The sequence below is a fragment of the Coffea arabica genome, chromosome 7e, assembly GCF_036785885.1.
Source record: "Coffea arabica cultivar ET-39 chromosome 7e, Coffea Arabica ET-39 HiFi, whole genome shotgun sequence".
Classification (NCBI taxonomy): Eukaryota; Viridiplantae; Streptophyta; class Magnoliopsida; order Gentianales; family Rubiaceae; genus Coffea; species Coffea arabica.
In genome coordinates this window covers 8,055,332-8,071,086 of record NC_092323.1, presented here as the reverse complement: position 1 = coordinate 8,071,086, position 15,755 = coordinate 8,055,332, and the positions used below count along the sequence as shown (strand labels likewise).

Here is a 15,755-nt window from a genome sequence, read left to right as displayed (position 1 = left end):
AATAATCCCAAATAACTTACAATCCAAACAGACTATTTTCATAGCATTTGACTTAATGTAAAACAAAAGATTTCAATATTAGCATGCAGCTCCCAATTCAGCTTGCAATACAAACTTCGCCCGAGACAATACGAGATACCATCAGAGGAAGGTAGTCTCAGAATTGCTAAAATATGCAAAATATCAGTCGAGTTACACATTAGTACGACATGAATATGCCAAGGTACAAGTACATGAACATCTTCACAAACTGCCAAAAGTAGGGAAAATCCACCCAGCCAGGTTTGAAGCATCAAGAAGAAGTAATTGACCATAAATTGCATCCCTGCAGACAACAGTGACACAAGATACATTACGCCGGCATCATTTCAGGAATTAGAAATCAAGTTGGAAATGATTGTAGTCGTCCACTAATTTCTTTCTTCCTAATGAAGTATTAGCAACTCAATTCATGACAAGTATATCATATTAGCTCTACAATGATTATGCTTTTTGATCTCAGATTACCCATGAAGAAATGAAAATCAAACATAATAATACCAGCATGATGGATTTATCGTACATCTAATGTACACCTGGCTCTCTGAACCAACAAAGTGCCATGCTATTGCCTACGGAAAGTTTCCGTTACTTTGGGATTGCTGTTGCAATGGAACCCTCTTAGCCCTTAGCCGTTTTCCTCTGCAATCAAAGGAGCCTAATTACATAGGATTGACCTTTACATCACGATGCAAAATGTCATAAGGAACCCAGAATTAGTACAGTGATAATTCAGATTACGCTGCTTTGTATAAGACATGCAAATCACAACCATAACAGCTAGTTTGAACTTGAAGTTAAAATCTTCTGGTGAACTGGGCCATCAAGTACTAGCATCCCTGGCTTAAATACGCTGAAGTGCTGACTGCTTAACTGATATTTAGGAGTGCGGAACAAATGAATAGGAGAATATAACGAAAATTTACCTCAAACTATTTATACGCCTCTCAAGTACTTCTTTTTGTTCCTCTTCAAAACCAAACCATTTCTCATCTGATGCAGAAGTATCCCCAGTTCCTACATCTATTTTTTAAGAGGAAGAAGCAGAGGATTCAATAGCCAAAGGCTGAAATGAATTACAAGATAGTGCACTAAGAACATACCTTGAAGGAGTATGTCAGATTTATTGGACAGGCATTTTAATCTCCAATATGCATGACCATTAGTTCCCAAATAGACAGGCTCTGTCCTAACAGCATCAGATGATTGATTATCTACACAGTCAAAGCAGGTAGGTCAAATTATAACCAATTGTCGTGCCTATTTAGCTATCAACGCAAAATTATTGATTCAGCAGCACGCTCAAGACGACTTAGAAATTGGACATTTATATAAGGCTTTAACAATTAAAGATGTCTAGAATCCTTGGAAGTGTATTAAAAATGTCAAACACCGCTCTGAATCAGTTAGACTTCGTCACATAAGCCACTTGACTGATGAGAAGCATAGAAGAATAGAAGCTGTACTATTTTAGACAAAAATGTCGAGGACTTATTCCTCTGCAAATCAGTGTCAAGTCAGTCAGTGAATTGACTCCAGAATTGCAAAACCAACTAGAGGCATGAGCAAAACAAGATTAATCCATGATTGTTTCCTTAGAAATTACAGAAATTGTAGAGGAATGAGGAATTCAATAAAACTAATGAACTAACTGATGGAACACATTTGACTTGATGAAGATCATTCTATACTAATCAAACAATTTGCACCAACATTTTCAAAATTCAGACATGAAATTTGTTCAATAAATTGAGGACCTACTTTTTGATTGCAATCCAATTGACTCCAGCAGCTCGCTATGAGCTCGTGCTGCTTCACGTTTAATTTTAGAAATGACAGCGTCATGCTCTGAAACTGAAAGAAAATCACCATTCTTTTCGATTATTGCTTTGGCAATCTCATCTTGTATTTTCTGTTTCAAACGCTTCTCCTGTGTAAAACAAGAATAATTTGGATTAGCGGTTTTTAAGACACTGTTGGTTCTTCCATCTTATAGAAGAACTTTACGTTGATTATTGTTTCTTTACCTTATCCTTTGCAGCAAGAACTCTTTCTTTATCTTCCTTAGCTATTTCAGCAGCTTTTGATACCTGATTCTCCATCCAATTCCGTATCTTTCTGTTCCCAGCAAAAATAATAAGTAGTCTATGTATGGCAATAAAGTACTAGGTCACTAATTAATACGATTTTACAACTTACAGAGTTCCAAGAACTTCGTCACATAAAAGATTTAAGATAATAAGCTTTTTCGAAGAGTTTAAATTCTCATATCCATTGGCTCCTTTATCTAGCCCGTTCAGGTCCAGTGATTTTGATATGCTTCCAGACTCAGAAATGCACTCTGTTAGTGCATTGATCCATGAATTTTGCCCATACGTTGGGCTTAGTGGTAAACATCTAGAAAAGTTACCAAGGTAAAAAATGCTTCAGTGAAAGGAGAAGGCATTATTCAAAAAGACTTAACTAGACAAAGAACCATACGTTTGTCCCCTGTCCTTTCGAATTACAGATAGGAGCTTGATAAGAAACTGAACTGTCACGGAATACTTTCCTCGACGACTACTTCTCCCGTATATCAAATCTCTGAGCACACATTCTGGCTGCTCTTTCTTCACTCCAAGAACCTATTAAAGAACACAAAGGAGTCAGATTCAAAACTAAAGGACAAAGTTTCCTGTTGTTCATACTGAGGATTAGTGAAGAAGGGAAGAAGGAAATACAACCAACAAAAGCCAAAATGCGACAAAAAGGCTTTTGAAGGATTAAGAACGCGTGAATTGACATAGATCATCACAAAACTCCATCCTAACAGGCAGGTACAATAGCTTACATGACAGCAAATGAGAAAGCACCTGTGCAATCAGAATGATAATTGGATACGGCATCTTATCATGATCCACAAATCTAAAACCCCAGGCCAGAAACAATGAAAACAAAAATGATGGCAAAATCCACATGCAAATATGCATGGTGCTACATAACAGTGCTCTGTATGAGAAGAAGCTTTTGATGTGAATGTAAATTCCACAGAATACAGAACAGGTTAAAGGAGTAATCACTTACTTTTCCAAAAACAGCACAAAACTCTAAGAATTGCAAGGCTTTGCCAACATCTTCTGGTGGTATTTGAATGTCATGTACACTTGTCAGTTCAGTTCCATGGGGCAATACAATGCCAGATTCCATATCACTGTTTTGAAACCTTTGATCTTTTGTGTCAATGTGCAAAGTCTCTAAAACTGTTCCAGCATGGGTTCCATGATGATTGTTGTTTTTCCTATCATCAGATGCTAAAACTTCACTACCAATAACATCTTCCTCTTTCCTCTCTTTCTTATTGGTGGACTCTGCAAAACCTTGCACAGAAACTTTGGCATCGCATTGCATCATTTCCGGTGGATCACTATCATTCTTAGATTTGGCAACTTTTTTAGAAGTTCCATTTGATATTTGATGCCTTCTAGGACTAGTCCTCCTCACAAAAGCATTATCATTCTTGTTGCCATTATGCATTTCCTTAAGCTTGTCCTGTTTTAACTTTTTCAGCTTCTTTTCCTCAGGATTAATAGGCTCCTTAATTGTACCATCTTTGAGAATGTTTCCGTCCTGCTTGCCATTTGAACCCTCTACTGCCATTTTCTTCGGCTTTTTCTCACCACCCATGCAACTAGCTTCTTTTTGTAAAGAACCATCATCAAGGCCATATTTTTCTTCTCGCTTTCCCTGGAACTTCATTGGCTTTGTTGCCAAATCATTAGCCTCTACGTGACCACGGGCACTACCATTGTTCATCTCATTGGAAGGTTCCACCTTGACCTTCTTAGACTTTTTCTCAACCTGGTTTGAGGCCAAAGGTGAAGCACATGAGTTAGAATTGATCTTTCCATCAAAAGCATTTTCCTTGCCCTGCTTTCTAGGTGAAGAGGTCATCACTTCCTGATAATATTATAAATAGGTTGTGAGAAACAACAAAACTCAATCAATCAAAGATGCGAAGCAACATGAAATTACAGCTTCCCATAGAAAGCTAATAGCAATTACCAACCATTTTATTTGGTGCAGCTCTCTTTCTTGGCAAGGCATCAATACCTTTCACAGACTTCTCCTCATAACAAGTCATAGGCCCCTTTACCTGCAGCATTGCTGAAACAGATGAAAACCCATTTTGCTTGGCTGCACGTACAAGTATACCAGTAGGGAGGTGACCTCGTTTCTTCCTGTACATTGCATAAATACATCAAAGCAAAACCCAGTAAGCATGTTAAAAAAAAAAAAAACCGTAATACGGATTTACATGCACTGGCTGCAGTTGCAAATTCCTCTGCACTTTGGACAACTCCAGTCCTGCAAAACTCCAACCTCCTCTGCCTTTTCACCATACCTAAGTTGGAAATAATCAGAATAGCATACTGCAGTAAACTACTCTGCTCCTCATAGAACATGGAAAAGAGTAAATTACTGTCTGACATTTGGAGGGATATTATCACATCTAACCTGTTCAGTAGGCATTTGTGACAAAATTTAATGGGACATAGCTTGTCTTTTTGCATATTCTTGCATTCAGCTGCAAAGTCCCTGGTCTTCTGCCGGCACTTCAAAACATTAAGATTCAAAGTAAGTGAAACGCATAAAAGGCTTAGCATCAAATGATAAAGCTAATTATTAAACTTTTCTTGCACATGGGTTTCAGGGTGCGTATGCTCGTCAGCTTTTTCGGTACCCAAAAAAGTATGAGTAGTATAACCAGAGCCTTTGTCAAGAATGAGCCAAAAGTATGAGCTGCCATCTAATTTTACTACTTAAATCATATCACCTACAATCAAGTCAATGTTCTGAACTGGAAAAGTTCTAAAAAAACCAAAAACATAAGATTACACTTCTAAATTATAATGCCATCTTACCCCATTTTTGTGCAATCCAGGTATACCATATCTACATCAGCCACAAATCAAAACATAAATAAATAAATAAGTAAAATAGAAAAAACTACCAAGTTTGGCAGATAACCTTCCTTTTAAATTGAAAATTTACCCATTTTTTCTGCTTTCTCTAGACTATCGAATCATGAAAATTTCATCGACTGATAACTAAGTTTTCTGGGATTTATGTAAAAAGATTACCTGATGACAAGTCTTGCCATTATGCGAATCATAAATCCGGCCGTGAATCAAACGAATTCCAGGGTTATTGTTGCGCTTCGCCGGCGAGGAGAGGTCCTTTTTAGACAGTTTCTTGTGGGATTTATTTTCATAGTCCACTTTTGAATTGGGACTCTTAATTTTGTTCTTTTTAGCAGATACAGATCGATCAGGTTGGGGTGAAGAAGTTGAAGTAATCGCCATCACCGTTGGTGAAGAAAATATTGTGGATTAGACTAGAAAGTGCTTGCCAGTACTCAGTAGTCGTACTCAAGTTTTTGGACGTTGGTTTTGAGAGGGAGAAATGGGACGATAATTTTGCGGAGGAGTGAGAGCGGGTCATTTGAATTTTGGCCCTGTTATGTTATTGCGCCAATATTAGGGTTTCTCTCCCTTCAATTTTTGGCGCTAGCCTCCGCTAATTTGTTAGGCCTCGTTTGGAGGTAGCTTGGTTGGAGTCCAGAGCGATGAAAAGAGGAGACCCACAGAGGATTTTGCGCTTATACTTGCTCAGGCCTGGTTTAGATGAACGCATTTGGATGGAAAAGAAAAGAATACATAGGGAAGACTTGATTTTGAAAACTGGTTTTGGCTGTTTTTGAAAAATTATTTTTTTGTGTGCTTTAATTGATCTTGAGATTTTAATTTTAGATTTTTTTGAACCCAAAAAGATTGAAATTGACGAATAGGTGTCAAGGTACTTTTAGATTATGATTCTATCTTACTCGACAAAAATATCATTTAAATTTCAACATAATTACTAAATTATCTTACCATAATTACTAAACTATGATTAGATAACTTTTTATGTCTGTCTTAATTTTCAAGCTATTCTTGTCCCACTTCTAAATTTATCTATATCTCCTTTGTTTTTTTTCATTTAACATATATATAATTGATTAATCTTTCCTACAAGTGACAGTGTGTAATGAACGACAACTATGTAAAATTTGAATTTAAAATTGAAATTTAATTTTTGCACACATGTCATGAATATAAAAGTGATAATATATACATTGTCAATAATGTATACAAGATTTACTCATATATAATTAGCACAAAAATTTACTATTGTAGCATATAAGCATAATAAGAACATCTATTTGTTCATTAAAATAGCTTTTTTAACACTAAATGAGAAGACACGAGTTTTTCAGAAAATCTTATTTTCAATAATCAATTCTATAGAACCATAATTGAATTAGTTGAGAACAATTTGTTTTAAGAATTTTAAGCGGAAGGAAAATCAAAATCAATTGAGAACAATTTGTTTAAAACCTCTCATTTACGTTCCTTTTCCCGAACCGTTGAATTCATCCCTCTCTTGCATTCCAACTCTCTTCTAAATGCCACAGTTATCAATAAAACAAAATTTTTAATAGTCAATATGTCAAAAAAAATATGAGAAGGGTTTGGTTGGGTGATCAAAATAAAGAATTGTAAGTAGGAGATTCTAAATTCAAAACATTTAACTCAAAAAAAAAATATATATATATATATATATCAAAAAAAACACTTCGTTAGTTTCTTAAACTCTCAAGCAACTTGAACATTTGTACTATTCCTTTTCCTTCATTCCCAAGGTAGGCCTGAGTGGGAACGTTACAAGAGAAAATTAGAAGGGGAAGAATGGTAGTGGACTTATTTGTTGATTTAATAGAGACTATAAGGGGAAACGTTCCAATAATGCACGTACAATAGCTAGCGGTCAGAACAAAATTTTAATCAATAATAATATTTTTGTTCATTGTTCAAGATGTCAAATTCTCAAAAACTCCTTTTTTTATGGTATTTATATTGTATGGTACCCAAAAAAAAAAAAACAAAGATTGGAATTGTCCCACTAGAGATTTTTATCGTGGATTTGACTAAAACGGTGGGGAATTTTTTGTCAAATTCCAGCGGTGTAAGAAAATTGGAGTCCATAAACGTGGCTGGCACACAGTTAATGGGAGGATAACGAAGATAAGGTTACCATAACGTCGCGCTCTAATTTTGGAGAAGAGTTTCGTTTTATTTCATTTCTATTCTGCGACAACTAAAACCCCATGCATTAATGGAAGTAGTAGCTCCTCCGGGCATTTTCTGATGTCAGTCAAGAATCTGCTTCTCCAGTCTGTCCACCCGGTAACTATCTATCTGAAACTGAAAGGATACAATCTTTTTAACGTCATATACTTTTACTCTCTCTGTCTAATACGCTGGTATCTTTGCACATATATGTTATGTAACAACTAGCGTCGATGAACTGCTTGTATATAGGCTTGAACGATCGATTCAAGCAAATTACCATATTCTGGTTCTTTTTCTGCTATCTAGAAAGAATAACTAGTTCGAAGTGTTTAGTGGAAGTTAAGTTCGTGCTTCCTGGGTCCCTCATTCAAGCTTTTATGTGTTCATGATGATTTTCTCTCCGTTGCATGGACGAAAACAGGATGGCATGGTTATAATTTCTTTTGAACTTAGATGTGTATAAATATAATGATTTTGTTTGAACAAGAAGACCTTCAAGCCCATGAAACTTAAGTTGTAGCTGTTGCTGTTTTGCTGGTAGAATATTTCTTGTGTAGTTAACATCTTGACATCTAACTTGAAGATATGCCGCTGTGGCTGAGGCAACCTTTTCTCTTTACTTAGAACAGTATTTTAGGCCGATGCCTTACTGGTGAAAGTTTTAATGAATAAGTCTAATCAAAAGTTACTTACAGGTGTATTTACAAGATAGTTTTTTTTTTCAGTGTTCGTTTGAAGTTAGACTCGTAGATGTGGGCTAATAAGAGTTCCTGAAACCACTTATTTCATTCTTTATCTGATCTTCATTTAAATTCAAATTAATACAGGAGGAGATAAAATGTGTTATATGATATTGTCTCGGTTCGTATGAAAATTTACACGATGATGCAAGGGGGAGCCTTGTTACGAGGAAAATTTACATTGATTTCACTTGGGCAGCAGAAGGAAGGTGGATTTTTAGCTTCCAGTTACTGTAGTAGTTCACATGGTGGGAAATTATGCAGAGTCTTCGATTCGTTAAGCTCTTCTGAAAATCAATTGAGATCCTTAGATTCTTATTTCCAAAAGCTCCACAATGACGGTATGCAGTCTTCTTCAAGATCATTCGGTAAAAGAAAGCAGTCATTTGATGCAAGCGATGACTTAAAAGCAAAAAAGGGGTTGGCAGCTCTAGAAGAATACCTTGGGAAAATCACTGAAGGTAATGAGATGCAAGTCATTCTAGCTACATGTTATATTTTTTGCTATAGGATTGGAGTCTGTTGTCAAAAAATCATTCAAAGAAAATATTAAAAAGGGAGGTGGGAGAACTGGAGAAGGATTGACAGATGAAAATATTCAACAAACTAGAAGAGTTCACATCTTGTATCATGTCTACTTTAATCTTCCGATAATTTGTGGTCCTTCTTGAATAATGTGGTACACATGTGAAAAAATATGATATATTTTACAGGGTTTTGTGAGTACTTATTCAAGCTTTGAAAAACCTTCCTCTTCCTGATACTGTCACAGTGGAGGAAGACTTTTAATAACTCAAAATTCTTGACTTGCAATATGGTAGTTCCAAGCCACATGTCTGACCATTTCATCAGTTGCTCCAACAAGGTTTATTGTTTCCTTCTTTTTTCTTCAACAATTACCAACTTTTTTTTTACTTACTGAAACTCCTTCCAATTGAATCCAAGACATTCAAATGCGAGAGCAGGGAATATTTATTAACTTGATGAACGGTATATAAAAGTTAATTCCGCTAATGTGTTTTACAATTGAATGGCATGTTGACTACGTTTTTTTTCACCTCAGACGTGGAAAAATATTCCAGGTGTTCCTTTTAAATTTCATGCATAGTATCGTGCTAATTATGATACTTATCAGTTGTCTACTGATTAGCTCTAGTTCACTGGGTTTCATGTCTGAAAGGAAATTGAGTTTTGGTTACTAATCCTTATTCAGATGCAAACTCAACAAAGTATATTTCCTCTTCTTCTGGAGACAAATCTTGTGAAACAGTACCAAGCTCTCACGTCAAGAGAGTCTATGAAAGTTCTCAATTGAAGAATTATAGAACTCGTCTGCAGTTGACTGGGGTTGCTCAGAAGATTTCAGATGATGAAGTATCCAACTTTTACTTACTGTAAAGGATCAGCATCTCTCCCTAATTTTAATGTTTATTCTAAGCAAGTCTATATTTGTAGCTTCTCAAGATCTATTGTATTTTAAACTCGTATATCTTATCTTGATGCAGAGGATTACTAGCTTCTATAAACATTGCCGTGTTCCTGTTTGAATTAGCAAGTCCAATTAGGAACTCTGAGTTACAGCTCTTTTCAATTCCAATGGCCTATGGAGCAAAGATAAATCATTTGATCCTAGATGGAGAATGGTGGAGGCTAGTAACGCCTATGTTTCTGGTACAAGATTGAAAACTGGGTTCGTGCTTCTTTGCAGTTATTAGCTTTCCATTCTTTTAGATTGATAGTGAAGCAGCAGTAATTTAAAAAAAGAGTTGTTGAAAGGACTATCAGACCTAATGATTTAGTACATGGAGTCTGCAATGAAACATTACTTTGTTTCACTCAGCGGATACTATTAGTTAACTCCTGCTTTTGAAGGCATGTAATGACATGTTATGATAAGCTTAGTACATCAATTTTTTTTTTGAGAATGTATTCTAGCCATAAGCAATGAAAAAATGGGATCAGATCAGACTTGCTGCTGGAGAGTAGAAATCCTTAAGGATTAATTCCATGTTTAGTAGAGTACTTTGTTGATTAGATTCTGGGTACAAGGACTAAATCCTTTAATTTGCAGCACTCTGGAGTTTTCCATATCGCCCTTAGTTGTTGGATGCTCATGACCTATGGGCCTGAAGTATGCCGTGCATATGGCTCAGTAACCTTCTTTTTGATATATGTGCTCGGGGGACTTTCTGGCAATCTGATCAGCTTTCTTCATACACCAGATCCAACTGTAGGCGGGACGGTAAACAGCATCTCACCCCTTAAAATAATGGTGCACAACTGCAGAATTCATCCTAAAGTTTACTAATTGGTCGTTCATTGTCATAGAGATCTCCATTACTGAATAATCTAATTGCTGTCCTTATGGCTGTGGACGTTTTCTAATCAAACCTTTCTTTTAGGGTCCGGTTTTTGCTATAATTGGAGCATGGCTTGCCTATCAGATTCAGAACCGAGACATGGTGGTGGATGATGGTCCTAAAAAAATGCTTCAGAAAGTGATAATTGCTACTTGTCTCAGCTGTACACTAAGCAATTTTGGTCCTGTTGATGACTGGTTAGTACTCCAGACTCATAACAACGAAAATGAATATTTATTACTAAAATTTAACTGCAACCATATATACACGAGCTCGTGATCTCGTTTATAAGGAAAAGAGTTATAACAATTGGTGAATATGTGAAAAAAAAAAAGTTGTTACAGCAGTAAAATAAAGGAGTAAGTCCAATTTTGCAGTATGTTCACTCAGTTGTGATGTTGCAGGACAAATGTAGGAGCAGCTTTTACAGGTTTAGCATATGGTTTTCTCACATGTCCTACGATTCAAGTGGATGATAAAGCTTCAGAAAGTGGTCAAGAGGAAGGAATCAGACTTACTACAAGATACACGGATTCTTGTAAATCAGTTGTCTGCTTCTGCCTCTTCATCCTGCTGTGGAGCTCTGTATTCTTTGTAACTGATCCTCCACTCTATTCTCTTGCTGGAGATGATCTCAACATTGGTATGTAAAGCAGATATTCCATAGAAGGAACTACGTATATGCAAGAACTTGTATGGGTGTCTGCAATACCCTTTTTCAGAGCCCTTTTTCACCCTTGTACGGCTGTCTGCTAGGCTAAATTTTACCTCACCTAAGTATGTGTTCTGAGAGTCTCTTTAGAGCCTGTTTTCTGTAGCAACGAGGACCTAATGGACTTTTCATACTGAAATCCTTTCTGTCGATGTGTTTCTTCCTTCAATAAAGCAAATTACCGACAGCAGAAGACTGAAGTCGAAAGATGGGTCTGCTACGGTCCTATGCTTATCAAACTTGCATTATTTGGAACCCACAATATGTCAGATATTCTTCCATGCCGTTTCCCTTTTGCGTTAGTTGCCCAGAAAAATTTGGATAAACGTCCCGGCCTTGATTCCTGTTCGTTGTTCTTTACTTTCTTATACTAGAAATAGTAGAAGACAAAATCCATGTCGTGTGATGACAAAATCTTTTGACATAAGTTAAACGAGATGATGTAGCCAAGATTGGCAGAGAACTTGAACGCTATGCTCCTAATTAAAGCAGCAAACTTTCTAGTTTGCCCATAATTTGGTAATCATTTCCTTCTCAAGCCTCCACGTTAACAACACGAGTACTTCCCCACCTGCGTTGCAACACCTGTTACATCCAAGCACCCCGCGGGCAAACACGTACACATCCAGCTTTCCTTCTATTTATAGCCCAAAGAAACTCTCTCTCTCTCTCACGCGCTCGCGCACACTGATTCTACACAGACATAAGCAAGACAAGAGAAAGGACTTTCTTGAGGATACAGCTTGAGGTTGGATTCAGCATGGCGGTTGGAAGGGGTGGGAAAAGCTTAATGGGACCTCTATTAGCTGTCAACTCTGTCGTGCATCTAATTGTACTGGGATTAGCAGGATGGTCTCTCGACAAATACATTGACGGTGAACAGGATCATCCCCGCGAGTTGTACTAACTTCCCTTCTCTGCAATAACTAATTAGTACTAATCTTTGATCCCCATAGTCTCTAACACACAGATTTGGGAGGGAATCCGTCTACAAGCTTTCTGCTAGTGTTTGCATTGATTGGCGGTGTAATTGGAGCATGTTCTCTGTTTGCTGGGCTCATCCATCTCCGGGCTTGGCACAGTGACAGTCTGGCCGGTGCAGCCTCTTCTGCGTTCATATCATGGACTATGACAGCTCTTGCCTTTGGGTATCCATCGCCTTGCTCAAAACCTTACTCCTCCTCTACTCTGTTCACTCGTTTTAAGTAGTTTATTGGTGCAGACTTGTGTGCAAGCAGATCATATTGGGAGGGCATAGAGGGAAACGACTGGTAAATGGTCACGTTAATATTTACTTGAATCGAAGCTTCTTATTGTGTTATCAGTAGCAGTCTTCCTACATGAAAGATGGAATGCTGATGATTTTTGTCTTTCACAAAATACGAGTGTTGCAGCAAACATTGGAGGCTTTCATCACATTGTCATTACTGAGTCAGTTGCTGTATTTACTGCTACTGCATGGTGGGATGTGTAGCGGGAGATTTGGACCTGCTTACGGTGGCTATGGGACACGATATGGTGGCATTGGGATGACGAGGCGCACCCCTGCTGTTGTCTGAAACAAGGGGATGGAAGTTCTGGATGCGGCAGAACAGTGAAATTCTGAGGTAAAAAAAAACTGAGTAACATTTTGATAGCATGATAATTTCTAATTGAAGTCTGAGGCAAGAATCACTGGCCTCGAATGTACATAAATTTTGCGATTAATTTGCTTTGGCATGATTCTGAGAATGATGTGGAGCTACAAAATCCCAATACGTTATGAATCCCAAATTCCTTAATGTCATGTCTGCGTCGGAGCTACAATTTCCATGTTGACTGCTTGTTCTATTGTCAATTTTGCGTTGAAGAATACATATGATTGGAGTAGATCAATACATAGTCGACAGAAAGGATTGCACACCAAAAATCAGAAAAAGAACTCCACTTGCCATCGTAACCTGTATCAAAACGCAAGAATATAAGCGTATTAATCCTAGTAAAGATTTTGCCTGAAATTTGATGATGAAGAATGAATGTTTTACCAGCCTCTCAGAGATTTTAGATGCTAAGCTCTTTCCCCCAGCAACAGCTGCAACGGTGCACAGTACTTGCGCTCTGCAGAAGATAATAGAATCCCAAGACTTGATTTTTCTTTTGTCAATTTTCGTTATTCCCATTTGAGGTGTCATTAAGCATTAGCCCTATAAATATTTTGCTTAACTTAACCAACAAAAACATCCCCCTTCCCAAGAAAGAATGAGGAGCGAGGAAACTCACAAGATTCCACCAAGGATCACTCCTATGGCATTCTCATCTGCTGCAAGACCAATGGTTGCTAGCTGAATGTACCATTAACCAAATTTGGTAAATCGTGAGCATTACATTGATTCAAGATAGTCAATGTACGTAATGTATACACCTCCCAGCTGATACTTACTTGGCTCTTGTCACCCCATTCACCAAAAAAGGTAACTGAGAAGGCCTAAAAAAACATGACGATAGAAACATCAAATTGGCTATGCGGCATGAAGTTCTTTCTGCCATGTTGGCAACATAATTTTTACACCAGATTAGAATCAGAGACTCATTGGTTAGAAGTAGAATCCCTCATAAACAAGTAATGCAAACCTCAATGAAGACAGGTGAGAAGAAATTTGTCAGAAATGGCTTCCTCTGCTTTTTCAAGTCCTCAGCCACCTAGAAAATGTGTATCGTTTCAGAATTACAGCTTCCCCTTCGGTAATTAAAGTTTACGCTGGTAACAGGGCTTTACATAACCTATAAGAACTCTTGCTAGTAAGTAATGAACATCAAAACAAGCAAGCAATAGGCTATTCCACGGACGAACACGACCATTTTGGATACTCCAGAGGAAATCAATCTGGCTTTCTGTTTAGGTTAAATGCCTCACATATTGATAGAAATTGTATAAACTAACCATCTAACCAAATTTTGTCTTTACAAATTTAAACATCCTAGTAGCAAGTAACTTAAAAAAGAGGATGTGATCTATTAGGGGCTTCATGAACTCAATGTTCATGACCTTACCTTGCTCCCTTCTTTGCCTTTAGGTCCTTTACCAGTAGTATCCTTAGGTGCAGCGTCCTGATTCTTTGAGAAAAAAAAAAAACAAGGATTAAGAGACCACATCTAGAATTTTCAACTCTAGACCTAAGCCACACATCATTGTACCCAGATGCAGCAGAGGGGTAACTGACCAGTTCTTTTTCAACTTGTTCTAACTCTTCGTTGTCGCTGATGAAATAGAAATGATGCAGTTAGTACTCGTGAAAGTTTAAGTTGATAATTTTATTCTGACACATTCTTGAAAAAAAAAAAAAAAGGAGGCCGTACTCGTCATCTTCATTATATGCCTCCCACAAAGACCAGAGGCCAAAGCCAAAGAAGAGAAGTGTGGTGATATGGTGAGCCAGTTCACGTGGAATCTTGCAAACAAAGTAGTAATATATCAAGTCTAACTATCAAAGGCATTCTGTTTAGAGAAACAAAGAGTAGCATTGCATACAAAAAGGAAAACATTCGACAAATTTTGTTTGTTACTTTCTTCGCAAAACTAATCATATACGAACTCCATCGGTATGCTAAAAAGAGGACGGCTAAAAGAATCACGTACCAAGTTTGGAGCAGCCCAGCCAATAACAGCAGAGAGAGTAGTCGTCAACTACAAATACATGGCAAGACATTTTTAAGCTTTACGAAAGATTTAAAAAATTTGATCGTTCGTTTCTTGTCGCTTATATGAATAATATCAGGCCAATAAATTCTTTTGAATTCCTACTGCAACACCATTTTTCATTATTCCTCACCAAGCAAAAGCAAGTGCGTTTCCTTTTCTTTTTCATTTTGGGTGTTCTTTCCGTCTTTGTGGCTTGAGGGTGGAGGGAAAACGGGAAAGTTCTGACTTCTGAGCATGTAGCTTTGTCTGGATTACGTAAATAAGGTTCGAGAATGATGATAGTGAGCCAGGTATATTTCTGCTAAGAAATTTCTCAAAGGTACAAAGAGTACTATATCTCCTACTTTTTGATCAGAAAACTGATGAGAGAAAAGGAAGGAGCAAGAAGTAAGAAAGAAATTGCACTTACAATTACAGAAGAAAGGCAACCGCACAGAACGCTACTCCACGGATGACGCATTGCCAGTATCTTCCAAAACACGGCGATGTTATGATGAATAAAGCTCAAATTTTTGCAGCAGCAATCGAAGTTTAAAACAATAATGATAATACTTACAGCAGCGACACAGAAGGTTCTGTCACCAACCTCAGAAAGAACTGTCATCATAAGAGACTTGCCGAAGCCCTGAAAGGCAAAGATTCTTTCATTGATGCAACTAAGATTGAGGGGTTAAAAGAGTTCTTTCATTGATGCAACTAATGCCGCAGAATCACCTGAAACATTGGCAAATTCATTTCGACGGATTGTTTGGATTTTGGTGAGCGAAGAGCAATGTGGCAGGAGTAGCAGCAGTCAACGTTTGTGTTTTGCCCGCCTTAAGGTTTGTGGCTTTTGGGGAAGTGTAATTGACATGTTTGATCAAGGTTTACACGTTAGATGTTACCTGTCCTAGTTGTGGCAATGGCCATTGGCTTGTAGTCTCATCTGAATTACCACATCACCGGTCGGTGGCTAATTAATTATTTTTGTTTGCCAGCTCGTTGTCTGCGGGATTCTAATAGTATTTGTCGCTTTTTTTTTTTTTTTTGGGGTAAGGAAAGTCAATATTTAAATAAGAAAATCAAATAGAGCTT

At 37.4% G+C, this 15,755-nt stretch overlaps 4 protein-coding genes across 8 annotated transcripts; 2 read left to right on the top strand and 2 right to left on the bottom strand.

Annotated features, from left to right (window-relative positions):
• Positions 1-12: 12 nt before the first annotated feature.
• Positions 13-5,714, bottom strand: LOC140011444 (uncharacterized). 3 transcript variants are annotated; one of them, XM_072060281.1, is made up of 13 exons: positions 5,160-5,712; positions 4,534-4,631; positions 4,334-4,420; positions 4,085-4,256; positions 3,103-3,975; positions 2,521-2,663; positions 2,239-2,436; positions 2,067-2,157; positions 1,801-1,969; positions 1,143-1,253; positions 966-1,062; positions 563-681; positions 13-325 (listed from the first exon to the last, which is right to left on the bottom strand). In XM_072060281.1, exons 1-12 carry the CDS (start codon positions 5,379-5,381, stop codon positions 612-614), a joined length of 2,331 nt encoding a protein of 776 aa, XP_071916382.1. In that variant the 5' UTR covers positions 5,382-5,712; the 3' UTR covers positions 13-325; positions 563-611. The 3 variants fall into 3 exon arrangements, with proteins under 3 accessions (XP_071916382.1, XP_071916384.1, XP_071916383.1); XM_072060283.1 differs by having other exon boundaries at positions 3,103-3,876; XM_072060282.1 differs by lacking the exon at positions 13-325 and having other exon boundaries at positions 628-716; positions 5,160-5,714.
• A 1,452-nt stretch (positions 5,715-7,166) lies between these two features.
• On the top strand, positions 7,167-11,154 carry LOC140011039 (RHOMBOID-like protein 9, chloroplastic). 2 transcript variants are annotated; one of them, XM_072058909.1, is made up of 7 exons: positions 7,167-7,304; positions 8,018-8,391; positions 9,144-9,324; positions 9,436-9,601; positions 10,002-10,172; positions 10,333-10,487; positions 10,695-11,154. In XM_072058909.1, the coding sequence occupies exons 2-7, from the start codon at positions 8,058-8,060 to the stop codon at positions 10,939-10,941; spliced, it is 1,254 nt and encodes a 417-aa protein (XP_071915010.1). In that variant the 5' UTR covers positions 7,167-7,304; positions 8,018-8,057; the 3' UTR covers positions 10,942-11,154. The 2 variants fall into 2 exon arrangements, with proteins under 2 accessions (XP_071915010.1, XP_071915009.1); XM_072058908.1 differs by having other exon boundaries at positions 10,002-10,202.
• Positions 11,155-11,661: 507 nt separating this feature from the next.
• LOC113699333 (membrane protein PM19L-like) lies at positions 11,662-12,788 on the top strand. Its single transcript, XM_072058915.1, has 4 exons — positions 11,662-11,895; positions 11,973-12,150; positions 12,225-12,273; positions 12,397-12,788. The coding sequence occupies exons 1-4, from the start codon at positions 11,763-11,765 to the stop codon at positions 12,559-12,561; spliced, it is 525 nt and encodes a 174-aa protein (XP_071915016.1). The 5' UTR covers positions 11,662-11,762; the 3' UTR covers positions 12,562-12,788.
• Positions 12,690-15,559, bottom strand: LOC140011041 (GDT1-like protein 4). 2 transcript variants are annotated; one of them, XM_072058913.1, is made up of 12 exons: positions 15,396-15,559; positions 15,238-15,306; positions 15,091-15,150; positions 14,619-14,666; positions 14,339-14,430; positions 14,203-14,239; positions 14,033-14,095; positions 13,613-13,681; positions 13,422-13,466; positions 13,262-13,323; positions 13,027-13,099; positions 12,690-12,942 (listed from the first exon to the last, which is right to left on the bottom strand). In XM_072058913.1, the coding sequence occupies exons 1-12, from the start codon at positions 15,414-15,416 to the stop codon at positions 12,874-12,876; spliced, it is 708 nt and encodes a 235-aa protein (XP_071915014.1). In that variant the 5' UTR covers positions 15,417-15,559; the 3' UTR covers positions 12,690-12,873. The 2 variants fall into 2 exon arrangements, with proteins under 2 accessions (XP_071915014.1, XP_071915015.1); XM_072058914.1 differs by having other exon boundaries at positions 14,033-14,089.
• Positions 15,560-15,755: the final 196 nt, after the last annotated feature.

Bases quoted from the DNA above. Each gene is read 5' to 3' on its own strand.
- LOC140011444 (XM_072060281.1), bottom strand. From the start codon at position 5,381: ATGGCGATTACTTCAACTTCTTCACCCCAACCTGATCGATCTGTATCT. The intron at 4,421-4,533 runs GTTAGATGTGAT...TTTCCAACTTAG, and splicing joins CACAAATGCCTACTGAACAG to GTATGGTGAAAAGGCAGAGG. The intron at 1,970-2,066 runs GTAAAGAAACAA...TGTTTTACACAG, and splicing joins TTCTTGCTGCAAAGGATAAG to GAGAAGCGTTTGAAACAGAA.
- LOC140011039 (XM_072058908.1), top strand. From the start codon at position 8,058: ATGAAAATTTACACGATGATGCAAGGGGGAGCCTTGTTACGAGGAAAA. The intron at 9,602-10,001 runs GTACAAGATTGA...TTTAATTTGCAG, and splicing joins TAGTAACGCCTATGTTTCTG to CACTCTGGAGTTTTCCATAT. The intron at 10,488-10,694 runs GTTAGTACTCCA...GTGATGTTGCAG, and splicing joins TTTGGTCCTGTTGATGACTG to GACAAATGTAGGAGCAGCTT.
- LOC113699333 (XM_072058915.1), top strand. From the start codon at position 11,763: ATGGCGGTTGGAAGGGGTGGGAAAAGCTTAATGGGACCTCTATTAGCT. The intron at 11,896-11,972 runs GCGAGTTGTACT...TCTAACACACAG, and splicing joins CGGTGAACAGGATCATCCCC to ATTTGGGAGGGAATCCGTCT. The intron at 12,274-12,396 runs GTAAATGGTCAC...CGAGTGTTGCAG, and splicing joins GGCATAGAGGGAAACGACTG to CAAACATTGGAGGCTTTCAT.
- LOC140011041 (XM_072058913.1), bottom strand. From the start codon at position 15,416: ATGAATTTGCCAATGTTTCAG. The intron at 15,151-15,237 runs GTAAGTATTATC...GTGTTTTGGAAG, and splicing joins GAACCTTCTGTGTCGCTGCT to ATACTGGCAATGCGTCATCC. The intron at 14,431-14,618 runs GTACGTGATTCT...TTTGTTTGCAAG, and splicing joins GCTGGGCTGCTCCAAACTTG to ATTCCACGTGAACTGGCTCA.